General features: G+C 36.9%; 1 protein-coding gene across 1 annotated transcript in view; it reads right to left on the reverse strand.

The window, feature by feature from the left end:
* The window catches only part of Fbxl5 (F-box and leucine-rich repeat protein 5), a 48,296-nt gene that overhangs the window by 1,689 nt on the left and 26,447 nt on the right, over window positions 1-20,160 (reverse strand). Inside the window, exons 6-11 of the mRNA XM_013008889.1 lie at window positions 17,706-17,888; window positions 15,247-15,372; window positions 12,698-12,849; window positions 12,028-12,110; window positions 10,483-11,205; window positions 5,029-5,177 (exon numbers count right to left, since the gene is read on the reverse strand). Of these exons, the coding sequence (XP_012864343.1) occupies window positions 5,029-5,177; window positions 10,483-11,205; window positions 12,028-12,110; window positions 12,698-12,849; window positions 15,247-15,372; window positions 17,706-17,888 (1,416 nt within the window). The remainder of the gene's footprint in view (window positions 1-5,028; window positions 5,178-10,482; window positions 11,206-12,027; window positions 12,111-12,697; window positions 12,850-15,246; window positions 15,373-17,705; window positions 17,889-20,160) is intronic.

Below are 20,160 nucleotides of genomic sequence, written 5' to 3' on the forward strand. Positions count from 1 at the left end.
GAAGAAAAGCAAATGTGGAATGGTTGTTTCTACTATACTGCAGTCTCAGTATGCCAGCACCATGAACAAATAGCTTGGTTAATTAGTTCTTGATGCAACCCCTAGAAAGCCAAAACTCTGCAGTTGGGTTAAGGCAATGAAAACTGAAGAATGACATTAACTCTAACTTCACTGCAGAACACATCAAACAGATTGTAAAGAAAACATCAGGAAACCTAGCATAGCTCAGAAATGTATTTAAATTTGCATTGTTTCTAAAGAGTAGCACTTCATTGCAAAAGAAGACCAATATGCTAATACCACTAAAACAAATTAAAATGGAGAAAATCTTAGAATAGAGTCGCTAAGGTACAATGCTGATACAGTTCACTATGGGAATGATACCACCTATCTTTAAGAAATACTCAATTTTACAGATGTAGGCAGAATTGCAACAGCAAACACTTTCATTTATGTTCAAATATTTATATATTTTTTTCTTTTTTTATTGTGAAAATACCGTACAGAGGAGTTACAATTACATGGGCAAGGTAATGAGTACATTTCTTATCAAACATTATTGCCTCCTCATGTTTCCCCTTCTCATCTCTCCCCCCACCACACCCAAATATTTAATTTTAAAATTGACAGGATGCTGGGGTTAGCTTTCAAGTTGATGGTAGCACATTCAGTGGTGGATATTGTGCAGATCAAGTGACAAGGCCAGAATTAGAACTGTGGCAGCTGACAGTATATGTGGACTTACATTTAAATTTTCCCAAAGGAAAGGCTTAAAAGTAGTTTATAAAATTAGACAGCTGCCAGCCCATTTTTATTTAATCAAAATTATCTATTCCACTTTTTTCAACAAAGAGTTGAATGTAAAAACAAATTTTCAGCCAAATTTACAAAACCAGAGGTAAAATTTATAAAGCAGCACTTTTGTCAAGATTAACTTGCCTCAAATTGATACAAAACTAAATCATCTTAACAGTAACAATTTCTTAAAAAGTACATATTTTATTAACTAGAAATGCCCTGATAAGAAATGTTAATCCTTGGAATTTTTTCTCCCATTATCAGCGTTAGACCAGTTTTCCTGCTTTACCTAACAACAACCCAGCCCCGATCTTTGCACATCTTGGTTTGCCTTCATCGCCTTTACATAATAACTACTTTGCTCCCACTCTTTTAGTGCCCTTCTCCCAGACAAGCCCTGCCCCATGCCCCATTTCCAGCTCCAACATGACCATCTTATGAACTGCCTAAATTGCTAGATTTGCCAAGGAATAAGTGATTACCATTTTATCCAAATGAAATTCAGTTTCTCAAATTTTTAAGGTAGAAGCAATAACATACATGAAGACTTTCAATTTTCCAAACGAAAACACTCAAAACTACTTCAAAATGTGTCCTACTGTTTTCCCCCAGAACCAGTGCCTCATTCATTATGTTACCCTGACTGGTCCCAAACTCCCAGACTCAAGCAATCCTCCTGCCTTAGTCTCCCAAGTAGATGCCAATACAGGTGTGTGAACCACCCATATGGACCACCCTATTTTTTAAAAAGATGACAGAAAGGTAAAGAAGGAAGGGTAATAGGAATGGATTCAACAATAGCTTAGGGGAAAAAAAGCATAAGCAATAGCTGGAAGCAGTAGAAGTATACCAACTCATTTTCAAGGAAAGAAGTATAAAAATTAGTATAACAGAATGATTGTGAGATGCGTGGATAGCAGAAAAAGTGATGTACTATCAGAAAGGAATATGACTAAGATATTGGAGATTTCCAACATTATCAAGTAAACAGACATTAACAATTCAAAATATCACTCTCTTTAAGTACCTGAATTATCAACAACAAATTTCTAAATGTAGGAGAACCCAAAGTTATAATATATATGGACTAAATTAAAGAATAAATAGAAATAGGAAAATATACAACTACTGAACTCTTTAAATCATAGTAAAGAATAAATCATAACAAAGCATTTAAATATTATGAGAACTATAAAAGTAGCTATTATTTCCCCAAAATTGTAATTATTGACATTTCTGCTGTATTGTAAGTACTATATATTATTCATGCTAGTGTATATCTGCACTTACCTTCACTTACCTTTAATTCCTCTTTAACTTAAGTTAGAAACATAAGAGAGCAAATCATCTGAGACTTGGTCACCTCCAGAACTATGAGCTAATCTATCTTAATTTATATATTATACATACTTGGAAATGCAAATCAGTATAAAAAGTTTATTTGCCATTATTGTTCCAATGTTCTTCAAGGACTCTAAACTGTGTCACTTAATCAACACTTCTTAGATGATAAAGGAGTTTATAAATATTGTGGCTAAGAAATCTTCCTATTCAAATCAAAAAAACAAAATTTAAATCTAGAGAATCACCTGAAAGGATTAAAATCACATCTTTATCAGTTCGTAGCAAATTGTATTGCTCAACAAACCAACCATTTAAATATCTGACAACTGAGTTATTTAACCCAAAGCCTCCGCCAATGCTTAGTTAGTTTTACTAGTTTATAACTACTGCATACCAGTAATTTACTCCTTTTAGCTAATAAACTGGTATTTAAATAAGTATATTTTCTTTTAACAAAATACATTTAAGTTAAATATTGCTTTAAAATATTTAATATAAAATGCTATCTAAATATGTTTTCTTATCACTGTAAGACCATACACTAAAACATGCTAGTACTTTCAGAGAAAATAGTGATAAAAAGGGGCCCACTAAGTACTCAATACTTCCTGTACAAGCTGAGTTGCTTTGAAAGACAGTGTCAATCTTCCAAACTGTATAAGAAAATCAGCATTTTCTAGGTTGTCCAAAAGTCATTTTAAGGAAAAACTAGTACCAGAGAACTGCTTTAAGAGCAACTAGCTGAAATTATGGAGCACAGGTCACGTGACAAGCCACCCTTCTAAGTCATACAAAATGTAATTTAACATTGGTTTATTAAAGCACTGAAATTTACTTTCAAATCTTGCAAAGTCAGATACGTTAAAATTTTACTGAAAATTACCACTTAGCAAAAAAAAAAAAAAGCCTTACAGTCAACAAAACCAATATAACAGCACCTTTGGAACAATGTAGTATTTATATATTCTAAACAAATTAAGATGCAAGAATACTGACAAAGTACTAAAATTTAATTATTTAACTATCCTTTCATCTAAATTATTTCAAGACATTTAAAAACACATAAACACAAAATAAGGAGATAAATCATAAAAATGAACTGAAACCCATTATCTTACCACCCAAAACGTCTATATAACTAAACAAACACAATATAACAAATAGATGTAAGATTTGTTCCCAAATATAACCTATACTGAAATTCACAGTGCAATATGAAAATAATTTTCTCAATGTAAAGTAATTGCTTACTCATTACTGTTCCTAGTGTGTGCTATAAATCCTAGGAAGTACACTGAAACAAAAACAAAACAAACTCCAGTCTCTCAAGTCCTCTGCATGAGTAAAAGTAGCTGCTTGGTTTGACTACATTGCTTTTATAGGCTCAGCAGGTGAAGCCACAAGCACTGACTTTTACCATTCCTTGATTACACTGAAGGCATTTGCTCCAACTTAATGATGTACTAAAAACATGAGAAGTCATCTGTTGCAAAACAATGTAATTCCAGAAACAAGAGAGCTGCGATCTCCTGTTTCTTCATATATATTTTATTTTATTTATTTTTGCAAGATCTGGGGCTTGAACTTGAGGCCTGGGCACTGTCCCTGAGCCTCTTTGTGCTCAAGGCTAACATTCTGCCACTTTAGCTACAGCACTTCTGGCTTTTTCAAGTAGTTTACTGGAGATGAGTATCACAGACTCCTGAATGAGCTGGTTTTGAACCACGATCCTCAGATCTCAGCCTCCTGAGTAGTGAGGATAACAAATGAGCCACTGGCACCCAGGTCATGAGTATTTGAAAGACAATCTAATTTCTGAGCGATGGCAAATTTGCTAGCTTCTCTACTTCCTGACATGTCATTACTCTCTAGTCTTTCTGGCTCCTGTCAACTTTCCTGCCTGAGGAAAACCCAAATGTGATCTTCCAGACATATTAACATGAGATTGGCTCTTAAAGACAATGTGTTTGGTACAAAAAAGTAAGTACATAATGGAATGTGGGCTGTCTTAATTTTTTCTCAGTGACCAATACAAAAGGATGCTTTATTTAGTAAGATCTGAGAAGCAGTTCTTCATACTTCTGGGAAATTCAGTCTCTACTGGACTATCAAATTGCCCAAAAAGATACTGAATATGGTTTGAAAAACTATTTTCAATATTTCTTTACAAGACAAAATAGACTTTAAAAATACAAACACTGGTGGCTCAGGATTGTAATCCTAGCACCTCAAGAGGCTGAGATCTGAGCCAAAGATCTGAGATCAAAGCCAGCCAGCCAGGAAAGTCCAAAAAGCCAGAAGTGGAGCTGTGGCTCAAATGACAGAGCACTAGCTTTGTGTAAAAAAGCTTAAGGACAGCGCCCAGGTCCCAAGTTCAAGCCCCAGGATCAGCATAAAATAATCTTAAATCTTTAGTGAGATTTATCTGCAATCAGACCCAGAACTCATACTACCAAAGTCCTCCTTTATCTATTGCACTGGTTGAAGTTTTACTGCAGAAAAGAGAAGTCTGCAATCCATCAGAAATCCTTGTCTCAGAACATCATTACCTCTAAATTGTTAATGCCACACACTATAGAGAAGATTTTCAAAATCTTATAAAAATTTTAGCATTCCCATAACCATCATATTTGAATGATGACACCACTACATGACTCTAGTGGTAAAATGGTATTTGAAATATGTATTCCACAAGACAACTTACCTTTCAAGAAGCTAATGAAAAATCTATTACTTAAAAATAATTTTAATCAAATTTAAAGGACTAATTGTAAAAATCTGTGTAATTAGGAATCTAGAAAAAACAGAAACCATACTAATTATGACAACTGCTAAAAAGCTTTGAATCAATGCCTTCAAAATTATCTCACTGCTAAAAGGCATTACCGTTAATGTTGTCACAGTAGTAAAAGTATTCATCATTTAGGGAAGGGCATGCTGAAACCAAATCCTGCAGGCCTGCACCAGTTACAGTAAGACAACCAGAGAGATTAAGGTGCTCCAAATATGGCAGCCCTCCTCCCAGAGTCAAAACCCTGTAAGGAGAAATCATTGACAATTAGAATATATTAACTTATAGAATCATCTGTATTCCTATGGCACACTGGCCAAACTTTATACACTTACCAAAATTGGGTAACAAAAATATTTTTGAATTTCTGTAAAACCCTAATAACTAGCTTCATCCTTAGGCAGGAATGCAGTGAACTCAGAAAAACTTTCTACGTTGTTACTGAAGATAGGCAATAAACAAGTCTATAGGACTTTACCTTCTACGTACAATAGAGTAACTCAATTCTCAAAAGAAGGAAGCACTGAACCCCAGTTTTAAAATGTTCATTCTCTGACCAGGTTATCTAAATAAAAATCAAAACTACTGAAATTTTAAACCTAAAAGTTAGTCCCTCAGAAATTATAGGTAGAAATAGAAAACAAAAACATGTCCACACAAAAACTTCCATACCAATGTTCATGGTAGCATTATTTACACAGAAAAAGCCCAAATATCGGGGCTGGGAAGGTAGCTCAGTGGTAGAGCGCTTGCCTTGCATGCATGAAGCCCTGGGTTCAATTCCTCAGCACCACAAAAGCAAAAAAAAAGCCCAAATATCCACTGATGAATGGACAAACAAAATGTGGTATATGCCTATATAATTAAAATGTTACACAGCTACAAATTACCTCACAAGTTGTGCCATGCATAAGCCTTGAAAACATAGTTAAGTGAAGAAAAGGCATAAACAAAAGCTTATGTAAGTGCAGGACGCCACTAACATTATTACTCTAGAATAGGTAAATCCAGACAGTAAATTAGTTGTTGCCAGGGGCTAGAGACAAGGAAGACTGAAATGGGAATGCAAGTAAGTATGGGGTTTCTGCTAGGAATGACATTTTGTTGGGGTGGTGGTGGTCATGGGGCTTGAAATCTGGACCTGGGCGCTGTCCCTGAACTCTCTGGCCCAAGGCCAGCAGGCTACTACTTGAGCCACAGTGCCACTTCCAGTTTTCTGCTGGTTAATTGGCGATAAGTCTCTCGGACTTTTCTGCATGGGCTGGCTTTGAACCACAATCCTCAGATCTCAGCTCCTGAGTAGCTAGGATTACAGGTATGATGAGCTCACCAGAGCCCAACTACAAAAAATATTTTAAAATTAGGTAATGGTGATAGTTGCACAACCTTGTAAATATGCTGAAAGTCAATGGACTGCACACTAAAACAGGTGTATTCTATGTGTATGAATTACAAAATAACCCTAAGGAGAGAATCTAATAGCACATTGTGGAAAAATGAAATCAATATTTGTACATATAGGATAAAGTGAGAAGATGGTTAGAACAATAGTAAGAAGTAAAATACATCAAGAACAAAAATCAAAGATGTCCATTTTCTATTCAATAGAAACTTAAACGATATTACAATAATAAAATGGAAAACTGGGAATAGGAAAGGGATGTCAAAAGAAACTGATATAACATAATGACTTTAAAAAATTATTATGCAAAGCCAGGCACCAGTGGCTCACACCTTTAATTCTACCTACACAGGAGGTTGGGATCTGAGGATCGCAGTTTAAACACAGACCAGGCAGGAAAATCTATGAAACTCTTATTTCCACTTAACTACCAAAAAGCCAGAAGTGGAACTGTGGCTCAACTGGTAAAATGCTAGCCTTGAGCTCAAAAGTTTAAAGACAGCAGCTAAAACCTGGGTTCAAGCCTAAGGACCAGCACAAAACATAAAAAGTTATTATGCAGCAACAAAGAAATTAGGAAAGTATTATTAATATGAAAATACTGAGTCATGTATTCAGTGAGGACATTAAATGTTAAAGAATGGGACAGTACACTTTAGAATTTTGTAGCTACATGATTAAAAGAGGAAACTAATATGGTTTTTATATGACTAAGAAGAACTTTTGTGTGTGTGTGCCAAACTTGGCTCCTGAATTCAGGGCCTGGGTACTTAGTCTGAGCTTTTGTGCTCAAAGCTAGCACTCTACCACTTGAGCCACAGCTCTATTTCTGGCTTTTTGATGAGTAACTGGAGATAAGAGTCTCACAGATCTTCCTGCCCAGGATGGCTTTGAGCCATTATCCTCAGATCTAAGCCTGCTGAGTATCTAGGATTACAGGCGTGAGCCACTGTGATTTTCAGCCAGGCACTGGTAGCTCACACCTGTAAACCTAGCTACTCAGGAGGCTGAGCTCTGAGGATCAGTTCAAAGCCAGCCCAGGCAGGAAAAGTCCATAAGACTCTATCTCCAATAAACTACTCAGAAAACCAGAAGTGGTGCTGTGGCTCAAGTGGTAGAGCACTAGCCTTGAGCTGAAGAGCTGAGGGACAGCACCCAGGCCCAGAGTTCAAGCCCCACAACCAACAAAAAAAAGAAAGAAAAAAGAAAAAAAAAGAATTTTATTTTCTTTGTTTATTCCAAAGTGTAGCTTTCTGGGGCTGGAAAGGTGGCTCAGTGGTAGAGTGCTTGCCTCGCATGCATGAAGCCCTGGGTTTGATTCCTCAGTACCACAAAAACAGAAAAAGCTGGAAGTGGCACTGTGGCTCAAGTGGTAGGATGCTAGCCTTGAGCTGAAGAGCTGAGGGACAGCGCTCAGGCCCAGAATTCAGGCCTCACGACCAACCAAAAAAAAAAAAAGTGTAGCTTTCTGCCCCTCTGTAAGCTACAATGGTAGCAGTTCAGAATCTCTGTGGCTTGACAAAGCCACAGCAGCTAGAGAAAACAGTTCTTATTTCTTTAAAGACAAAGTCTTTTCTCTCCCTTTTTTGTTATTGTTGTTTTGATGAGACTATGTAGCCAAACTGCCCTTAAATCTATAATTATCTTGCCTGTCTCTCAAGTGCTTGAACTGTAGACATACTATGTACAGGCCAAGAAAATAGTCTTGGTGAGCATACTAGGGCTTGTACTTAGGGACCAAGAGCTGTCAAGCTGTCACTGATATTTTTTGTTCAAGGCTGGCATTCTACCACTTAAACCACTGCTCTACTTCCAGCTTTTTGCTAGTGAATTAGAGCTAAGTGTCTCATAGACTTTCTTGCCTAGACTGGCTTTGAATCCTGATCCTCAGATCTGAATTTCCTGTTTAATTAGGATTACCTGGGTAACCACTGGCTGCCAGGTAAGAAAACAATCAGTAGGTTTAGCTTATTAATTTATAAAGCCTATAATTCAAAATTAAAATTAAAAGATACCACTTCTAAATACAGTCTAAATAATCTCAAAAAGTATCTCAAAGTAGGACAAACTGCATGAGAGGTAAACTTTCATATCACAAAAAGAGGGGGGGGGAACTGTCAGCCAAACACCATGCTCAGCAAAACTGCCCTTCAGTAATAAATACCATGTTTATAACAAGAAAAATATCTCAAAAAGACTAACAACATGCTTCAATAAACTAGAAAAAGAGAACCTAAATCCCAAGTTATAGCGCAAAAAAAGGAAATAATAAAGATCGGAATAGTAATAAATGAAGTATCTTGAAAAATCACAGGAAAAAAAAAATCATTGAAGCTAAAAGAGGTGAGCATTTTGAAAAGACAAAATCAACAAAACTCCTAACCACAGTAAAAGAAATAAGTAAAATAAAATAAAACGAGGAAAGAGCCAGGCAACAGTGGCTCATGTCTATAATATCTGTAATCCTAGCTACTTGGGAGGCTGAAATCTGAGGATTGTGATTTGAAGCCAGCCTGGACAGAAAAGCTGAGCTAGAGGCATGGCTCGCAGGGTAGAGCACCAGCCATAAACAGAAAGACCAAGTGATGATGTTAGGCCCTGAGTTTAAGCCCCAACAGCGGCACACAAAGAGAAAGATCATAAAAGACTATTATGTTACATGCCAAAGAATTTAAGAGTCAGGAAGAAATTAGAAAATCTCTAGAAAAAAATATAATTCAGCAAAGTTCAATTAGTAAGAAATAGAAAACCTAAATAGACCAGTAAAGAAAAGATTTATTCTGAATCCTTAGCAGTTAGAAAAGAGCAAATAGTACATACTTAGTAAATATCTAATGATTTAGTCCTTGAAGATAAAGTAACTAACAACAGATAAATCTATACTCAGACTGCAAACTTTTTCAATTAGCCACCACATACAACACGTTATATATGCCTTTGTCTCAAAAAGGAATTCATTCATCCATCCAAATTATTCCTTTTAAACATGCCTAAGATACAATGTTCTCATCATTATTTATGAAAACTCTAAGAAAAAATGCAGCCTACAAGCTGGGTGCCGATGACTTACACATGTCAGTTACTCAGGAGGCTACAATTTGAGGGTCACTGTTTGGAGACAGTCCAGGCAGAAAAGTTAGTGACACTCTTATCTCCAATTTGCCACCAAAAAACAAGAAGTATATTGGGGGACAAAGGGGCAAATGCAGCAGTGGTACAATAGAGACTATGTAGAAAATAAACTATACAACTTGTGGGCAGATACAGGAGGGAATAACTGGGAGAGAGCGAATGATGGGGTGATATTATCCAGAAAGAAATGTACTTGATACGTGACTTATGAACCCATAACCCCTCTGTACATCACCTTTATAACAATTTTCTTTTTTAAGCCAGAAGTGGATCTATAGCCCAAGTGGTAGAGCACCAGCCTTGAGCAAAAAAGCTCAGGGAAAGCGCCCAGGCCTTCAGTTCAAGCCCTAGGACCAGCACAAAAAAAGAAAAAAGAAAAGGAAAAGAAAAAGAAAGGAGAAGGAAGGAAAGAGGGAGGGAAAAAAGGAAGGAAGGAAGAGAGAGAGGGAGGGAGGGAGGGAGGGAAGGAGACAGGGAGACAGGGAGAAGGGGAGGAAATGAGGGAAGTTAAGAGAGAGGAGGAAGAGAGGGAAGGAGGAAGGAAGGAAATGCAGCTTACTTCAAATTCCATTAGCAACAACAAGATTAGATTTTGTGTGTGCTAGTCCTGGGGCTTAAACTGAGGGCCTGGACACTGTCCGAGCTTGTGCGTGCGTGCGTGCATGCGTGTGAGTGTGTGTTCATGCATTCTAAAGAACTTCCTTGCCTAGGCTGGCTTTGAACCGCAATCCTCAGATCTCAGCCTCCTCAGTAGTTAGGATGACAGGTGTAAGCCACCAGCCACTAATGCCTAGTTTAATAAGAAGTGTTAATAACTGCCAAAACCATACCATAAAACAAAAACAATTTTCTACTTTTCTGCAAAATTAACTCCCTGACTTATCCAGAATATAAAACCTTGAAAACCCATATCGACACAGGTATCTTCCTCCTCCTAAAATTTTCTGAATGTTGGACCAGAAGAGATTCTGATTCGTTTTCCATTGAATGCTACACTCTGGAACTGATTACTCACCTGAGACCATGGTCTGTGATCTGATAACATCCAGACAGACTGAGAAACAAAAGTACTCGTCCAGTCACTTGATCACATTTGTCACTCCCAAAATAAAGTAAGTCATTTTCCCTAGGCAACGTAGTCCTTAATGCTTTTCCACACACTGCGGAAGACCCTGGGAGTGCTGCCATAGTTCTTAGAGCTGTTCCTGTGCAACAGAATGAATGACCGCAGTAAGCAAGAGCCGGAGCAGCACAATGCTGTTGCCAACAGACACTCGTCCTTAGACCAACAATATCCTTCCTGTAACAACCAGCTGAGGAACAAGCAAAGCTGGATGTTGTTTCCATTACACGGAGACTTTCAACACTGCGGTGTCTCCATTCTACAGTATCTTCAATGTCAGCCAAATCTTCAGCATCTAACATCCACACGTAAGGAGAAGTGAAACTTTCAGAAGAAACAGGTTTAGTCCAGGCATGTTCATTATCTATTTCTTCTCCAATGTCCTTGTTAGTTAAATCACACAAACGGGCATATTGCTTGGTAGACTGCATGGTAATGTCTTTATTTTTCCATGTAGTTGAAGCAATTGTATTTGCAGAGGTTTTCAGAAAGTCACTCTGAGAGGTCAGGATGCCAAGTGCTCTGGAAATTTTCTCCAGAGCCACATCTGTGATTTTCTCACATCCAGACAGATCAAGATGCCGAAGACTCTGGCAGCAACCAAGCCAAGACCAACTACAAGTAAGAGGTAACAAGCACTTAGTGAGTACTGTCAAATTACTCAAAAGCACTGAACTACTACATGTATGCATGTAATGAAGATTCTAAGTCTCACATCACCACTCATTAACTGAACATCTACTGTCAGGCAGTATGCTTAGTGTTGGAATTCAGAAAGATAGTATAATGAGGAACTGATAATATTGCTAACCTAACATTAGGACAGGATGGGAGAAGCTTAAGTTTATTACCCAAAAGCAAGTAGCAACATATTTAATACATACTTAAAAAGTTAGCAGTCAACATATAGATATGAAGGAGAGTAAATGACTAATGATCAATAGAAGAAACAGAAGTAACAAGCTATGGAAACACAGAGCATTGGCCTTAGCGAAAGATCATTCCCTCCAAAACAGGAAACGCTAGGTGGGAAGGAGGGGTGAGCTACACTACAGAGGAGACCAATTATATGCTCAAAAGTGTCAAACTGCAGAGTGTAGCTTCAAGTGGCCTGTACCAAAACCAACTGTGAAAAAACAAAAGCAAGCTTTACCAAATGGCACTTAACAGCCCAACTAAAACCTCAGAACCACGTAATAATCTAGATGGCTGAAAACCTAGCCACAGCACAAGATGATAAACTTGTGGGATGAGCTTACAGCTATGAATAAAAGACAGAAGATTGGAGAGTGCTTTCAAGCTGAAGCCACACCGATTTAGTAGTAAAATAGTATGATTAAACAGCAGTTATTTAAGTTAACGTAAATGAGAAACTTTAAAAGACTACTGATTCATAGTTAGAATTTATAATGCTTAAATTATTTTAAAATCACTAACCTGTCAAATGCAGAATCTGAGATGTCAGTTTGGGTAAGATCCAGATGCTCCAGGTTAGGACAAAGCTCTAAAATCTGTCTAACCTACAAGAGGGAAGAAGTCACTGTGAAGATCTATAGACGTTTAGTTAAGATAAACAAAAGGCAACAGGAATATAGTCTAGTGGTTTCCAAATGCATGAGCATATTTAAAAGACACTCATATTGTGCATTAAAATATATACACACACATATACTCTGGGCTCGAAGCTCTGAGAATCTTTTAGCAGTTTTGACACTATACCCAGGCAATCCACATCTTTCTTAAGGAAGACCCAAGGCTATTCTAATATATAAAGTTACCCTTCTATAAAACAGTGATTTCATCTCATCATACCTTACATATGATGAAGAATCTTGAAATCCTATGTAGTGAAAATAGGCTTCACCACACATCTACGAAACTAAAGCACACTATTTAACCCCTCCTTGTCTTGAGTCCATCATCTACAGTATAAGTAATGGTATTCATGCTACAAAGGTTGTTGTAAGAAGTGAAATAATACAAAAGCTAACCATGAATGCCTATCTATATGAAGTCCTCAATTATTCTTTTTCCTTAAATTTTAGAATAAGCAAACCAAACTATCACTACTTTCATCATACTCAAACTAGTGTTTACTTATACGTACCATTTTGCTGGAAACTGCGGAGCTGTATGCTAACACTAATGTTTTTACAGAAGTACCAACATGCGGTAGAATATTATGAATTAAGCCATGGAGTAAACGTTTTTCCATCTGTGCAATGCTAATAGCAATGGACTCCTCTTCTGCAGACTCTTCTGCGAAATGAATTGGAATTTGTAAGAACTCAGTAACTATAATTAGAATACTTAAAGTCTTCAAATCATTAAATATGAAGTATTTTGTGTTCTCCTTAAGCTCATTTCTGCAAACAATTCAACTTTCAGGCAATGCACTCTGAATACTTCTTTAAAAAACAGACTGTGCAATGCCAAATAAATGATTACTACCTGTTATTCTATTTCAATAAAAGTAAGATTTAGAAGACATGTGAAACTGATCTCAATTAGCCTGGCCATAAAGAATCAAGCAAAAGAAGGTACCTTAGAATTGCTAGGTTAAAATTGGACATGGCTTTGGCATTTTACTTAATAACATCTGTAGGGATTAGGTATTTATGGGTGATGTAATTAACTCAGTGGTAGACTCCTGGTGTAGCCTATGTAAGGTCTTTATTCAAGTCCCAGTACTGCATAGGGAGCTGAGCAGCGAACAACTACTACACACCCCAATTTGACATATAGGGGAAAACTTTTGTCATGGGCATTATTAGAAAAGCTAAATTAAGCTTCTCCAAAGACCTGATCAATCAATCAACTCTGTTGAAAACTGACTCTTTTCCCTTCCTTGCTTCTGCCACAATACTTATTATTATCTTCTGATACACTGTACAGGGGCTGGGAATGTGGCCTAGTGGTAGAGTGGTTGCCTAACATGCACGAAGCCCTGGGTTCAATTCCTCAGTACCACATAAACAAAAAGCTGGAAGTGGCACTGTGGCTCAAGTGGTAGAGTGCTAGCCTTGAGCAAATGAATCAGGGACAGTGCCCAGGCCCTGAGTTCCAACCCTAGGACTGGAAAACAAACAAACAAACAAAAACTGATACAGTGCCCAATGTGCTTGTATCGTTCTTGTTTTGTTTCGTTTGACTGTTGCTGGTGGTGGTGCTGATTTCTGTACTAGAGCCGGAACTCAGGGCCTCTCACTCTCACTCAGCTTTCATGCTCATGGCTGGTGCTCTACCACTTGAGCCATGCCTCTAGTTACATTTTTTAATTGGAAATAAGAGTCTCAGACTTTTCTGCTCTATATGCATCATTTCTATTCCAGTATTTTTCATTATGTACCTTGAACTAAGAATTACATACTTTGGTAGTTATACATTCCTATTCACTCTTGAATTTTCCCACAGTACTTCCCAAATGACTGCACTCATTTTTATTACACTACCACATGAAGAATTTCCATATCAAACTTTTTTTTTGGTGTACATGGTGCTGGGGATTGAACCTGGCTGTAGCTTTACACATGCTACAGAACAGAGTTTCACTCCCAACCTACAATTCCTATATACATTATTATTATTATTGTGTGCGTGCACCAGTCCTGAAGAGCTTTCATGCTCAAGGCTAACACTCATCATTTTGTGTCACAGTTCCACTTCCAGCTTTTAGGTGGTTAGTTGGAGATGATTCTCACAGACTTCTCTGTCCCGGCTAGTTTCAAGCCATGATCCTCAGATTTCAACCACATGGGAAGCTATGATTACAGGCATGAGCCACTGGCACTAGACATTAGTTCCTATTTCTACCTTATGACTTTACAAATGAGTAAAACTCAACAGTATCATAGTTCCTTCCTCATAGCCTCAATAAATTCTGATAAACTGATTAACCAAAACAGACCTAAAAAGCACAGTAAACTACAAAGAACTATAAGAAATGTACTTTATTTCCATTCAGAAAATTGGTTATCATTTTGTGTTAAATACAAAACCACAATATACATTAGTGTTGCAACAATAAAAATTTTAATCTGCTCATTCTAATTTAAGCAGCAGTACATTTAAAAACAAGATTCTTTAGAAAACATAGAACAGGGGCTGGGGAGGTGGCTCAGTGGTAGAGTGCTTGTCTTGCATGCATGAGGCCCTGGGTTTGATTCCTCAGCACCACATTAACAAAAAGAAAAAAGCCGGAAGTGGTGCTGTGGCTCAAGTGGTAGAGCACTAGCCTTGAGCTGAAGAGCTAAGGGATAGTGCCCAGGCCCAGAGTTCAGGCCCCATGACTGACAAAAAAAAAAAAAAATAAAACATAGAACACATTAAATTTTTGGTGTGGGTGCCAGAATATTGGCTTTAACTCAGGGCTTTATGCTCTCACTCAGCTTGCTCTACACAGCAGGTTCTCTACCACTGGAGTCATACCTCCAGCCTAGCTTTTTGCTACTTATTTTGTAGATGGAGTGTCATGGACTTTGGTGCCCAGGCTGACTTTGAACTGTGATCCCTCTGATGTCAGCCTCCTGTGTAGGTAGGCTTACAGGTTCCTAGCTCCATCCAAAACACATGAATTGAATATTTCTTAGTAATATTAAATCCATTGTCAACTATGAAAAACACCCTGTGATAATGTTCACTGCAGACACAACTTACCAGATTCATCTATGTCGGCATCTTCATCCCACTCCTGAAATGCACGACTTTCATCTTTCCTATTCTTCACCCACTCCTCATCAGGCTCAGTATCAAGCTCAGTGGCAGGACCACAATACCAGTCACCTACTCAATGAAGAAATAAATACCAGTAAGATCAGGTCTCCTACCATCACAAAAACAACAGACAAAATCTTTCTTACCATTAGGTAATAGGAACTCAAGCTATTTTTAGGAATATTTTAATGGTAGCTTAAAAAAATAAAGGAGGAAAGAGGGAAGAAGAAAATAGGAATTCAATTTCAAGCATACTAAAAAAGAATTATAACTACTGAAATTCACTTAAGCAAAACTAATTCATTAACTAACATTTGATATTTAACTAAAACAAATCTAAGACTAAGGAAACAACTATAAAAACAATAATGTGTTATATACCTACTAGTCTAATACAGAAAACTTTTTCAATTTTACCTTTTACAGAAATAAGTATAGTGGTTATAATACCACTTATAAGAAAAATAATTATCATTATCCTTACATGAAATTTTAAAAAATCAATGAATCATAACCTGACTTTGTAAACACTTTGTACAACCACTTAATAGTAATAAAAATCTTTGAAAATAGCCTAATCTTTCCCCTGACCATGGCTTTACAATTACTCTAGCAATAGCCTTGGTGATGGTACCCAATAAACAAAAGGAACATGGCTCCCTAACTCTGTACTCAGTAAGCAACTCAGAAGTCAAAGAAAAAGACTAAGGTGAATTGAAACCATATATTTAACAATACTGGAGAACACACTGTAACCAAATTATCTTGATATGAAGCAAGACAATAAAAAAATATTTTAATTCCTATCCTTATGCCTACATCAGGTTTTTCACCCTAGATCCCTGAAACTTTACACCTGGTGACTCTTGAAGTGGGTTCTGACCTATGGATGCAAGGTGCTTCTTAGCAGCAACCTTGGCCTTAATCAACTAGATGATAGAGTCGTATTCAAAGATGGGACAAGGGAATGTTGCCTGACATTTCAGATTTCCCCAAGAGAGGGGACAAAAACAACCAAAACAAATACCACAAAGGAAAACATTTCTGCTGGAACTTTTGGTTTAAACATATTAAAAACACAAAAAAAGCATTATTTTAGGTTTGGGTAACTTTATCAAAGTTGGCAGAGCATTATCACATCTGACGACATCGATATAAATTCATTATGTATTTTCTTAATAATGCTTATAAATAGCTGAACAAAAAATATGACATGTTAATATTTTGCCTTGACTCAGTATTCCACTATCATACAATATGAAAAATTAATCCACATAAAAATAACCTAATCATTTGGGCTATCAGTCTACCCAATACATAAAATACTACCCCTCGAAAGTGTTAAAAACAATTGTTTATTTTAAAAGTGTTACAAGTTGCGTGAGACGCAGGACTCTAATGCTGGCACTTGGGAGGCTAAGGCAAAAGGCTGTCAATTCAGACACCAGTGAGGCAGCGGAGTGAGAGCCATCTCCTCCTGAGACACAATCACAGTGCTACATAGTATTCTACCAAAACCAACACCTGTTTTAGTAAGACTCATAACTTTATCAAACAAAATTAGGTGAGAAAGATACGTTTCTATGTTAAAGAGAACCAGAGTAGAGAACTATTTTTAAAAAGTATTCACATGATGAAAAAGGAGGCGTAGCTCAAGTGGTAGCGTGCCAACCATGAGCAAAAAAGCCAACTGAGAACCTGAGGTTCTGAGTTCAAACTCTGATACCAGCACACACACACACACACACACACACACACACACACACACAATCAACATGGACTTTGAATCTTTGAAAAGACTTTTAATTCAGTGACAGAAAAATGAATATACCATATTATTGTATTCATAATCACATGCCATTACTGCAGTATACATTCATGGAGAGCACAAAGTAATTTACCACAATGAAATTAATGTGAAATTCTGATTTAAAGAATGATTCACTATCAGTTACAAAAAAAGATAGGCTTTAAAGACAAAATCTTTATTTTGAGCCACGACCAAAAGCAAGCCACAATATCTCCTCTTCAAATTCTACAGAATATAGTTTTTAAAATACTCATCTACTTAGTTTTCTAAAAAATATAGTTCTAGAAAAATGTAGTATAATGTGAGTATATATGTGAGTGTACATATTACCTGTCTCCAAACATTATCAATATTTTGCCAATATTTTTGGTATTCTCTTCCCCAACTACTTTTTCTTAATAATATTAAAGAAAACGCTAGACTCATATACTTCAGCACTGCTGGCTTTTTTATACCAGGAACTAACTATGAAATCTACTTTTTGGTCAAGTTCTGTTTCCTTCCCAAGCCTTACTTATAAATGGCTGTGAATATTCACCTAAAAAAGCAGTTTTAAAGTATTTTTTAATAAATCAAAGTCACTTGTACCTACCTCTGGCCCAATGAACAGGATAAAGATGTTTCCACAGTGATCCAGTTTTTGCCAGCTGAGACCATTTAGTGCTGACTTGACTACATCGACATAATTCTTGAGGGTTGAGGTAACTGAAAATTGACAGCATTACCTCAGGAGGAAGATGGGTTATACCTGTGGAATGCTCTGACACTTCTGCTTCTGAAATATAAAAAAGAAAAGCTTTAGCAGTAAAGGCAACAAAAGAAAATGCAGTAAGAAATTACAATCATTATTTCTATAAGCAAAGTCCAGTGCCTGAAGTTAGTTCCTTCCTGCTTGCAAGATGTGAAAAGGAAATAACATGTATTAGAGGTAACATGGGGATGTTAAACTTGTTAAGAACCTGTAGGGTTAAACTATCATGGCCTAGATCATACTTCATCAGTGTGAACTACAGTAATGAACACAGAACTGGCTTCCTCTTACAAAGGCGTCACACAAAAAACAATACTCACTTTGTAGCCTAAGTAGCATCATTAGAAAAAAGGAGCCAAACGGGTTATACAGCTTTAAATCAACAAGTATGGAGTCAGCCAAATGAGATTGCAAAGGCATTTTTAATGACACACATAAAGCTCACACAACCCTCTCTATCCATGGATTGTAACTCCTAATAGAATGGTTCTTGAGTTGCCTTTGATTTGCACATTTCATCTTAAAAGGTCTGTGAAATCTGACTTCTTTAACCTGTATATACCTTAGCCAGTTGAGATAAACATAACCATTTATGACACATAAGGACATTTTTGCCAGAATCTACTGTAGAAAATCAATGAATATATAATTTCTTACTAGCTATTATTTCAGTAACAGTTTTGTGAAAGAAAACTGAAAACAGTGCTACAATAAGTAGAAGAATTTTGAATACCTTACATAATTGGTTTGTCTTCACAAGGCAACTTAAATATAGAAATGCCATGAACAAGTTACTTTAAACTGTATTTTAAAATTTCAAATACTTAAACATAATGCAGCTTTAATTTACTTTGAAGAAAGGGGAAAATTAAATGCAGCCATTGTAATGCTTTTAAATCCTGTATTATAATTAAAATTAAACAAGACACAACAGGTCTTAGGTTGGTATGTAAGGTACAAGCTATACTTCAGAGTAAAGCTTACAAGCTTTGTAGGTTTAATCATAGCCTACCTTATAAAATGATCCTTTCAACATCAATCTAACTACTTTGCTAAAGAAAATATGAGAAAAGGACAAATCTACTGGTCTACAGATGCCAACTTTCTTTTAGTGCAGTTTGAAAAGGATAAGCTAATGAGATAAATTAAAAAAAAAAAAAGCAGTCTACTGCTAGGCTGGGAATGTGGCTTAGTGGTAGAGTGCTTGCCTTGCATGCAAGAAGCCCTGGGTTCTATTCCTCAGTACCATATAAACTGAAAAAGTCAGAAGAGGGACTGTGGCTCAAGTGGTAGAATGCTAGCCTTGAGCAAAAGAAATTCAGGGACAATGGCCAGACCCTGAGTTCAAGCCCCAGGACTGGCGAAAGAAAAAAAAATGTAAAAAAAGTCTACTGAAAAATGTCATGAATACTTTAGTTGCATTTCTCATTCATCTTCTCAAAGCATATAAACACAGTATATAGAGTATACTATATAGAATATTCCTAGATATAAACAGAGACTTAAGAATAGCAAAGGGTGAAAATAAAACTACAAATGCTCTTTAAAACAACTGTATCCCAATGAACCCACTGTAAGGTAAAAATGTTAAAGAATAATGCATTTAACACATCTAATCTATCCAACATCATAGCTCACCAACATATTATACTATAACTTATTAGTTGTTCTCTGTGGTGCTTGCATAACTAACTGCAATGGGTTACAGCTGCTGCTGAGTACTGCAAAACAGCACCATATAGCATATAACTAGCCCAGAAGAAGACCCATTACTTTCAAGCCATTGGAAAGTTAAAAAAAAAAAAAAACTGCACACACACAGGAACTGAGAGTATAAACTTGACTTTGAAAACTGATGAAACAACACAAGGAAATATAAAAGCAGACAATACAGTAACTGGAGCTCAAAAAGATGGGTACTACAAATGGGTGCTGGTGGCTCAGGTCTGTAATCCTAGTTACTCAGGGGACTGAGATCTGAGGATCACCAGTATGAAGTCAGCCCTGGCAGGAAAGTCCATGAGACTCTCATCTCCAAGTAACTGACAAAAAAGCTAGGCCTCAAGTGGGAGAGTGCTATCCTTCAGTAAAAGGAGCTCAGGAACAGCACCCAAACCTTGACTTCAAGCCCCAGTACCAGCACAGAAAGAAAAAAGAAAAGGAAAGGAAAGGGAAAAAAGAGAGAAAGAAAAGAAAGACAGAGAGAAAGAAAAGAAAGAAAGAGAGGGGGAGGGAGGGAGGGAGAGAAAGGAGGGAGGAAGAGAGGGAAGGGAGGGAAGGGAAGAAAAGATGGGAG

Source organism: Dipodomys ordii, unplaced genomic scaffold (genome assembly GCF_000151885.1).
Source record: "Dipodomys ordii isolate 6190 unplaced genomic scaffold, Dord_2.0 Scaffold8, whole genome shotgun sequence".
NCBI lineage: Eukaryota > Metazoa > Chordata > Mammalia > Rodentia > Heteromyidae > Dipodomys > Dipodomys ordii.